At 30.5% G+C, this 10769-nt stretch overlaps 1 protein-coding gene across 1 annotated transcript in view; it reads right to left on the bottom strand.

Moving 5' to 3' along the window:
• Positions 1-1232: 1232 nt before the first annotated feature.
• LOC113380545 (carcinine transporter-like) overlaps positions 1233-10769 on the bottom strand; it is a 40350-nt gene continuing 30813 nt past the window's right edge. Inside the window, exons 4-9 of the mRNA XM_026619743.1 lie at positions 4824-5016; positions 3626-3731; positions 3198-3519; positions 2875-3050; positions 1500-1672; positions 1233-1263 (exon numbers count right to left, since the gene is read on the bottom strand). Of these exons, the coding sequence (XP_026475528.1) occupies positions 1233-1263; positions 1500-1672; positions 2875-3050; positions 3198-3519; positions 3626-3731; positions 4824-5016 (1001 nt within the window). The remainder of the gene's footprint in view (positions 1264-1499; positions 1673-2874; positions 3051-3197; positions 3520-3625; positions 3732-4823; positions 5017-10769) is intronic.

Here is a 10769-nt window from a genome sequence, read left to right as displayed (position 1 = left end):
GTTTGGGTAAGAGGACGCCGAGTTATGATTTTGGTTTAGGCAAAAGGACGCCAAGTTACGATTTTGGTTTGGGCAAAAGGACGCCCAGTTACGATTTTGGTTTGGGCAAGCGAGTGCCGAGTTATGATTTCGGATTGGGCAAAAGGAGTCCCAGTTACGATTTTGGTTTGGGAAAAAGGAAACAGTACGAGTTTGGCTTGGGTAAGAAGAGATTGTATGAATTTGGATTGGGCAAACGAGTTCCCAGCTACGACTTTGGTTTGGGAAAAAGATTGCCAGCACGTTACGACTTTGGAATGGGTAAACGATTGCCATTATATGAATTTGGATTAGGCAAACGATCCGACGATTTCCAGGCGGAAGATGTCGAGTACGATTCATATGATGATTTAGATAAAAGAAATCAAAACTACGGACACAAGAGGTTACATGAATTCAATTTCGGTTTGGGAAAACGGACGACCGACGTTTCGGAAAACGATGACGATCCTACTACTAGTCAATGAATAAATCTATTTCTAATTAAGGGTGCGATGTGTATAGTATTCTTTCATTCAAAACAAATAACAAGAAGTCAATGAAGTGGTATTTATATGTTCCTATAATGTTTTAATGAAGATGCCATGCTTTTCCAATTTATAAGCAAAAGAAATATGATGATTTGGCAAACGATGTATTTGAATCATTTTTTGATGATAATGATGTATTTATTGTTATTAATATGCATGTATATAATATAACTAAATAAAGCAAATATATGTATTTTTAATTAACATATTTTAATTCTGTGTTCTTTATAAACACCAACACCATAACACCACGTTTACAGGTTTAGTAGAATAAACAAAGATTTTTTATATTGCTCCAGAGATCCTAATTTCAGGAATTAATTAGTAAAATTGTTTCAGTAATTGTCTGCCAATATGACCAACTGTTTATGTGAAATCATAATTTTTGTGAAAAATAAACTTCAAGATTAATAGCAAGTAACTATGTAAGGTAGAATTTTTTTTTATTATTAATTAATAAACAGCAATCAAAATTACATAAAATTTTTGGTAGAAATAAATAACAATACATTTATATTTAGTTAGTTTAATCAAAATATTTATTGATTACACTTGAATGAGTCTATAATGAGATATATGGATAATTACCGATTCATTGGTTTATAATTCCATATCTCGTATAAATTTAATGTCAAAATTTCATTATTCAAATGATATGATATTTTAAGTGGCGGCACTTGCGGAAGCTTGATTTCTGTAAAAAGATTTTATTATTGAAGAATTCATGTTTGAATCCATTAAATATGCGTACAGCATCAAAGGTTTATATATTTGATTCGGTTTATATATGTGGTCCGTAGTTGCTTTGAAACTACAAACGTGGCAGTAGCATTTTCAACGAATAGCAGAGAATTTGTGTGAGTAAATCATCTACATAATAAAAATAAAATAAAAATATTTTAATATTAAAGTCTAACCTAGATAAATTACCTTTTTAAGCATGGAAATTCCCAAAACTTCTGACCTTTGAAGAATGTTTCACCGTCGGCAAGTGTTTGAGGCAATTCTCTTCCTGCAGTTTCAGGAAGAAGTAAACACAAAAATGCAATAGTTATTGCTATGCCACCCAATATAAACAAAGGCAATGCGAAGAACACATCAGCCTGCAAATTTTACAAATTTTATAACTGAAGACATGTTGTAGAAATTTAGTGATGTGCCGACTGAAAAAATTCCTGAATCGAATGATTCAAACCAGAATAAAATCTGATTTAAATTATAAGTCGAATCAACTCAAAAGATGATTCAAATCAAATCGAATCAAGCCTAAATATGGACAAACATAATCTAAGACAAGAAAAACTCAATTGGTGTACTTATTTAGAAAACGTGATCAAAATTTATGATAAAAATTGGTAAGTTTAAACATAAACTCTCAAAAAATATTTTATAAAAATTTTGATAACGGTTGAAATATATTTTCAAATTAATTTACAATAATGGTTAACCGAACATACTTCTGCATCACTAAAGCATGTAAAACAGGATTTAAAATCTTGCTAGTATTTCATTGTTGTAAATTTTCCATTAGTTTTGTAATAAAAAGTTACGTATGAATTATGTTCCGCCTTCTGGTGTTTATTAAATATTTAGAAAAATTATATATTGTAAAATTTAAATTAATTTCATTGTCTTGAGTGGCTTATTGTGATAATATTTAAAATCTATACTACATGTATGAAAAAAACAAAAATAAAAGACCGATTCTTTTGCATAACAGACCAATGTTATGGAAGGCTATGTTATGAAGAACTTTCCATACAAATTCGTTATAAATATTGACAGGAGCCACGTGTGCAGTCAGGCTTTTTGCTAGGTTGTCAGATAGAAAACCTAACCTAGAAACCTCACAAATGTAAAAAAAACGATCTTAGATAACAGGGTATTTCTGATCCAGCTTCATAATATATGACAGGGCCATGCAATGCCCCAACTTCCATACATTATACTACTAAATCATACTGAATACTGTCGAAATGTCATGTATTTGCTGTGCATTCAGGAGTTTTATACATAAACTGCAACGTCACTCGTATGTTATGAATCTGAGTCAGAAAGACCTGGTTATCCAACATCGTTTTTCAACATTTTTATGGTTTCTAGGTTATGTTTTCTATCTGACAACCTGAAATAATCGTCTGACTGCACAGTAACCGCATGGCTTTTGTCAATATTTAGATCAAATTTGTATAGAAAGTTCTTCATAACATAGTCTTGCCATAACATTGGTCTGTTATGCGGCAGAATTGGACTCATAATCAAAAGTTTAAATGCAATAAATTTAAAAAAAAAATATTATTAGTACCGATTGTGATATGAATGGCGTCACCATACTGGCGGTGCTTCCCATGACCATAATAAAAGTCATCCCTTGGGCTCGGACTACGGTGGGTATCAACTCAACGGCATATTGTAAACCGATGTTGAACGTTATGTTTATGAAGAATCTGCTAATTATGAACAGACTTGCCGAGGGCACCCCTTTGAATAAAAAATTATATTTATGAAAAATATAATATTTGCTATTTAATTTGCAATGTAAGTGTATTACACATCATCCATGACATGATTCTTCTATTCTGAAGTGACCATTATTTTGATTTTTTCATGAATAAATCATTTACTCACCAATTGGAACACAAGCAGCCAATAAACCAAATACAGCGCAACCCATGAGCGTCACAAAATTCATCCATCTCTTACCAAAATAGTCGAGAGTTACAATTAAAAGTAAATCGGCTGGAGATTCCGTAGCAGATGCTATAGTAAAAGATAGATAATATTTCCAACCTGTATTTTCTAAATTTTTCACATGTCCATCATAAACTATAGAAACTCCTATCCAGACAATTATTATTAGCAATACATTTTTCCTTAATTCTGGAGCGCGGAATAGATCTAAAATTGTGTATTTATGTCGTTGCATCGATTCATCTATTTGTTGGCCAGCCTAATAATAGAAAAATACATATTGTTTGCATAGTATAAAACAATAATTAAATTTAATAATAATAATAATGTGAGGTATTTAAATATATTGTTTGTTGGATACACACGATGAACTCTTCGTAAAGACGTTCATCAACCACTTTTCTATTCACTCTTGCAATTCTTCGAATTATTTTCATTCCTCTTTTTACTTTTCCTTGGGACAACAGCCATCTGTAATGGACACAACAATATTATTAACTTCCCGAAGGAGAAGATTATGTTTTCATCAAAAAATTCGATTCGCTAATTTTATGTTTTCTCGGCGTTTCAAGCCATTCTGAATCGAATGAGACCAAATTTGGAAAACGTGTGTGTGTGCGTGAACAGATTTTTCACCGTAAATTGACGTTATCTCAAACTTGATTTTAAATTGATTTTAAAAATTCAAAAACCGTTTGATAAATATAGGTTGAGAATCGTGCTGGTTAGTTTTTGATAAAGATTCGCTGGAACACGTTCTTATAATTAACTGTTGAAAAAATTGTTTTTGAAGATTTTCATGATTTTTTTTGGCGATTGATATCATGGTCTTCAAGATCATACTAACATGTTACGGCCCTACGACAGCTCGTTTAACTTTGAAATTTTGTCAAAGTTTTAAAAAATTGGTCGTGTTTTTTGACGGTTAGATTTTTGATACAATCGGATGAGCCGTTTTTTTGTAATCAGCAGAAAAGTGAAAAATTTTCCATCCACGTTTTAGCCAAAAATTTTGAACCGATTTAAAAAATTTAAAACTATTCGAAAGATATTTGGGAGTCGTGCTGAATAGTTTTGGACAAAGATCGGTCGAGCCGTTTTTTCGTAACTAACTGTAGAAAGATTTTTTTCATAAAACTTTTTATGTTAATAGATATCATGGTCCTGAACAACATACTAAAATTTTACGTTTCTACGACAAGTAGTTTAATTTTAAGAATTCATCAAAGTTTGAAAAAATATTATAGTCAAAATTTGTATCAAAATGTGCTTTTGTGATGTGACGAGTCAAACATTATCAATTCATTAAAATTAATAATAATGAGCTACTAATTTTAGGACATACAAGTGTCTGTGTACTATAAAATAATTACATGTTTAGATTCAATTGATAGCAATACTTTTATTTTCCAAATAAATAGTTGAAAATTTCATCTAAATATCTCAAATTCAGTTGATTAAGTCAATTATTACACATTTCGAGAAGTTCGTGCAACTTGCCTTAAGGATACATGTCACTTTCAACTATTTTTTCTGTGTGTTAGAGATTTTAATCTATATTACCTGGCCGACTCTGGTATAATGAAAGGAACTAAAAATCCAAAAGCCATTGGCATAGCCGTTATAAGAGTAAATTTGCGCCAGTCGTCAATGTAGGCGGCAAGCCATGCCATTGAACAGGTGGCTGTGGCAAAAAATACACCAAGTGCCATATTTGTTACAAAAGTACGCCATTTCGGTCCGGTGTATTCCAATACTAAAAACGAGATTATTCTATTAATAAGACACAGAATCAAATCAATTTTTTACTTTAAATTTTAAATGATCAAGTCTCACCCAGTATATACATTATATTGAAACAGGTATCGCTAAATCCGCATATGAACCGAGAAATTATCAATTGCGTAGCATCCTGAGCATATGCCGTGAACAAGCTTGCTACAAATCCGACCAGGGTGCTAATGGTCAATGCGATGACTCTGCCAAACTTGTCTGCAACCCATCCAAATAACAAACATCCGAGAGATGATCCCAAAAAGTACACGGCATGAACAGTAGATCCCAAATGGCTTCTTTCACAAACCAATTCCATCTAACAAACAGAAAAAACGATTGCTAAGTAAAAAAATTTCAATATATGGTATATGCACGTATATGCATCATATCTTCATTATTTACTAGGGTTTATACAAAAACCGACATTTCAGAAAACCGGTTTTAGAATTTCAATTTTACTAAAAAACCGGTTTTAGTCGGTTTTCGAATTTTATATAGAAAGTAAATTTTTGCTCGAATATTTATCCGTAATTTATCCGTAAATTTAGTGTCATTTAGAGTAGTATTTGACTGAATTTATTTAATGTTCAATTTTATGGATAGTAAACAAAATTATTTTAATTTTAATTAGTAGAACTTAAGATTAATAGTTTATCTTGATTAAATAACTTTGAAAATAGTTATTCGTTATTCATGCATCATTTTCACATATAAGAATGAAAATATTTTTATGATAGTGAAAGGAAAGTTTTCGAATAAATAAAAATAATTCAATTTTAAATAAAAAGCATTCATTAAACAAAAAAAAATAAAATAAAAAAATGTTAGATACATATTGATACATACTTGTTAATATCAATTTTAGTTTTAAAAACAATTAAGCTAAACTTGGGTATTGTCTGTTCTAAGCAATTTTAATTAATTAATTTTGAACATTCTAATTGTTTTTTTGTTTAATAAAATATGATTTCAAAAAACTTAGAAGGTCTATCGAATTGCTACTTATTGATATTGATCACAAATTTTCCTGAAATAGAAAATACTCTCATACTTGCGACCGAATTATGCTTAATTGTTTTTAAATCCTGATATAATAATTCTAAGTTTTTGTTCTTTTATTTGTGGCTTCTAGGGCTTAAAAATCTTTTTTTAACTTTGAGTAGAGGAAGTTACTTCTTCAAGAAAAAGTCACACTGATTTAAATTAATATATACACTGGTATAAAAATCTAAATTAATATATATAAAATCTTTCTGGGAACCATTGAAGAATGATAAGATATCAAAACGCTTTCATCTATCTTTCATATTTGGCTATATTTGTCATATTCCATTTATACAGTGAAAACCGACTTTTTTCACTAAAAAACCGGTTTTCAAATTCCATAATTTTTGCCAAAAAACGGTTTTTAAAACCAGTTTTTGAAAACCGACAAACCCTATTACCTCGACACCTGCTGATGGATAAGTAATATCACTAAAATCGTACTCCCACCCATGATCGCACGCTATCACTGGCCATGAAGTATTGGGAGTCATGATCATGGTTCCATTTTCATCCACATTTGCTGTAAAATTGACATCATATCTTAAACAATTTTCGTACTCGAAAACAACGTCAGAGTCATCACGAGGAATAGCTAATTTCAATCTGCGAAGACAAAAAATCTGACGAGAACTGAAGTTTTACTGATAAAAACTGAAGTTTCATATTAAACAGACAAGTTTCATTTCGAAAACCTTTCATCTGGTGTGAGATGTCCTAATTCAGGTATACGACACCAATGTCGATCGGGGACAGGTACAATAAACATTATGGAAAAATAACCGTATGCTTGTATAAAACCGTATGGAAGCATCATGAAGAAAAGTATTATTTGGCAAAATCCAAATTGTCCAATATGAGGCAGAAGTTCGTCGAAATCCATTGGTCGACCTCGTGCTCCTAAAAATTAACAAAAATGTAAAAAAAAATTAAAAGCATTTATTTAATAATTTTTGATAATAATACTTTGACCAGCTCTACTTGCATCTTCAGCCATAATTACTAGTCAAATTATAGAAAAATTAATTAGTTTAGTTCACATAAAAAAATAATAGTTAAATTATAAAATGTGATATGACATTTTAAATTTCCGTTGATTTTGTTTTGATTTTAGTGTATAATTTAATTTTAGTTATATAAAAAATTAAACGCTAGAGCTTAATTATAGATCGTAATATTTGCTTGTATAGTGATACAAATAGCTATGCATAACTTGGTAACATATAACAAAGTTAAACCATATTTAAAACATGCAATAAAAATTTAGTTTCTAATTATTTAATTAACCAGTGGTGCATGTCATCGTGCCTTATGGCAAATTGGTGGAACTTCCCGAAACGTAAAGAAATGTTCGAGGCATATTAAATGTTTTCAAATAGTTTATTATAAATACTGTAACATCGTCTAATTTTTAAGAATTATATAAACTGAATTGCAAAGTTGAAATTATTTGTTTAAACTATGTTAGAACAGAATTAAAATAAAAATCTAAATTATTTTCGATATACAAAAAAATTTTTTTTTGAAAAAAAAAATTAAGTCAACTTTTTTTCGAAAAGCAATTATTTTGTTGAAACAAACATCAAGTTTTTTGAATCATTCATATCGGATTATAGTTCTCTCAGAAACTGCTATTTTTTGTACATTTAGCTCTGTATTTTTAAAATGGTTGGATTTACCTTTGCCAAAAACTAATCACCTTCTCCCAATCATTACAAATTGAATGTTTTTTGGATCATTCAAATCGGATTCTCCGTTCTCTCAAAAACTCGATTTATATTTTCTGCACTCTTTGCTCCGTATATCCGTAACGGCTGGACCAGCCTTTGCCAAAAACAAATCAGCACATCTCCCTATCAATAGGAAACGAATGTTTTTGGAATCATTCAAATCGGTTGCTCCGTGCGCCCGAAAACGTGAACAAAAAAATGCGGACACACAAAACACACACACATACACACATCAATTTTTTCTGAGGTATGCTAAAATGTTCAGAAACCTCTGAAACGTAAAGATATGCAAACATTTTTATTTTCGATTTTCGGCCCATTGTTGGTAACTAAAATAACCTAAAAATAGTTGAAAGATAAGATAAAATGTTTTCAATTAAGATAAAATGAGATGCATGCACTGAATAAACTTTTTACCTTTTTTATTAAATTCTACGCATGCGATTTTTTATAAAATAGAAGTATCATAAGGCCAATTACATAAGCTTTTTTTGTACATGTACAATGTTTATATTTATAGGTGTTAAAAATGTTTATTTGTATATTACAAACAGACAATCCAATTCTATTGCAAGTTGTCTACCGATGTTGTTTTTATTATGTTTGTCATGTTTACACTTGTGTAGACGCAACTACCTGATTCTCTGCTGATTCTGCCGCAACGGTTTTAGAATCCCATCTATGATTCCATGATTTCATGTCTCAAATAAATGTACATTTGTCAAGCACTTATTCCTGTATGCCAATATTGTTTTTACATTTTTTTCATATTTACACTTGTGTAAATATAAACCACCTGAATCTCTGCTGATTCTGCCGCAAGGGTTTTAGGATCCCATCTGTGTTTCCATTATTCCATGTCTCAAATAAATCTACATTTGTCAAGTACTTATTGCTGTCTACCAATGTTGTTTTTATCATATTTGTCATGTTTACATTTGTGTAGACGCAACTACCTGATTCCCTGCTGATTCTGCCGCAAGGGTTTTAGGGTCCCATCTATGATTTCAAAAATTCGATGTCTTTGTTTCTGCATTGTCTCCAAGGCACTGGTCGTTGCAAGAACTTTTGGGGAAATAATATCTAGTAGCATGCAGGTCTTGAAATTGACTCTTTTTAACCACGAAGAAGAGACTGAATGTCTGATTAAATAGAAATGTTGTTTTACGGGTCTATGATGGTATAGATTGATAGTCACAAACTGCCAAATAAACTGTATTTGCTCTCAATGTACTACTTCTAAAACCTAACCTCAAAAAAACTACACTTTACGCGTGTCAATAATTTCACTTCTGATAAAATTGTTATGTGATATATGTGGCTTTTGGAGGTTAGGTTCATATCCCATAAATTTATTGAATGTTTTAATTAAAGAATAATGTAAGCGTTATTAAATTTAGGTTGATTTTTTGTGTATTTTTTTAACAGTTGAAGAATATCGTAGATGTTCGGAAAACCACATGGACAATTCGTTCACCGTGGATGATAATCTACCAGCCTCATCTATAATTGGAATACAATGTACCAGAAAATTTGCATTTGCAGGGTGAGTGCTTTGAATATTATAGATTTGATGGTAAAGTGACTTGCTAAAATTTATTCCACACAAAGTAACATTACTTTAGAATACTAAGTATCTTTTCTACTAAATAATGTTTCTTAATAGCTTAAATATTTAAACACTGTATATTATTACATTTTAATAATTAGATTTTTATTCTTAAATTCAATACACAGCACATCAATATTTTCACTAACTATTTTATATCTGTAACCATATTTACATTTTAATGTTCGATTGTGCTTACACTTAGTTTAGTTTAGTACACATTTTTAGATAATAATAATTTTTCTACATCACAATATACAAATATTTTTATATAATATATTATACGATATTTATTTTAATAAACTTATATAAAAGTAAATTTGCAAGACATTTAAGGCACATAATTAAAACAAAATTAATATCAACTTGTGTTTGAATTCAGTTTCAATTTCAAATCGAATACGAAATGTAAACAAAGTAAGGGCACAGTTTGTTTGAAAAACTGTTTGTCTAAAATAATATGTTCACGTAAATTTTTCAAATGGACGATTTTATATAAAATATTTGATTGCATAACTATAGGTTAATTACATTGATTATTCTTTTATTACTAATGATAAGAGATGGTCTCCAGCCATAAGCATCTAAAATTATTTATTAGCATTTAAATTAAAATACGTCCAAATTTAAATTAAAATTTAAATTAAAATATGTCCAAATAAATACTACGATCTAAAGACATACATATTTTTTCGTTTTAGTATATATTATAGTATATAATAATTTTATTTTTAATTATACCGCGGTGGTCAGAAGTAATAAAAAAATCTAAACTAACCTAAATATCACACTACAATTGTATCAAAATTAATTTGTTCTAATTTATTTTACTAAGTCGCTTATCGTTTTGGCACCACTTTCAATATGTTTATCTGACACTAACCCTGAAGGTTTAACAATGGTGCTTGTAGGTGCATGTGTATCATTTGCCAAAGGCGATATCGTATGGGGAATGTTGTGACTATGATAACTGATTGGATGATCAGTGCATTTGTCCTCAGATTTCATCGACTTTCTGATTGAAGTGCTTCTTTGTAGAAGACTTGAACGCATTTCGCCTTTGGTAGAAGCCCTAAGTGATGCTCGGCCGCCTCTGGTGAATCCAATTTGGCTCTGTGGATTTGAACTGTCGTGGCCTGAATCGTCAGATATAGCCGATTGGGTAGATTTTATAGACTTTCCAGATCGGACAGATGATCTGTGTAGCAAATTGGAGCTGAGTTCTCCACGTGTTGACGCCCTCAAGGACGCGCCGGTATGGTGAAGAGATGAGAAGTCAGAACGCTTGAATGGTATAGGAGGTCCTTCTACGGTCTTCAGCAATATCTTTCCTACAAAACACAAGGATAA

This window comes from Ctenocephalides felis, unplaced genomic scaffold, assembly GCF_003426905.1.
Source record: "Ctenocephalides felis isolate EL2017-DRISC unplaced genomic scaffold, ASM342690v1 CF-g0.4_SCAFFOLD_00845, whole genome shotgun sequence".
NCBI lineage: Eukaryota > Metazoa > Arthropoda > Insecta > Siphonaptera > Pulicidae > Ctenocephalides > Ctenocephalides felis.
Note: the sequence above shows the minus strand (reverse complement) of the source record. Positions and strands in the feature narration are given on the sequence as shown.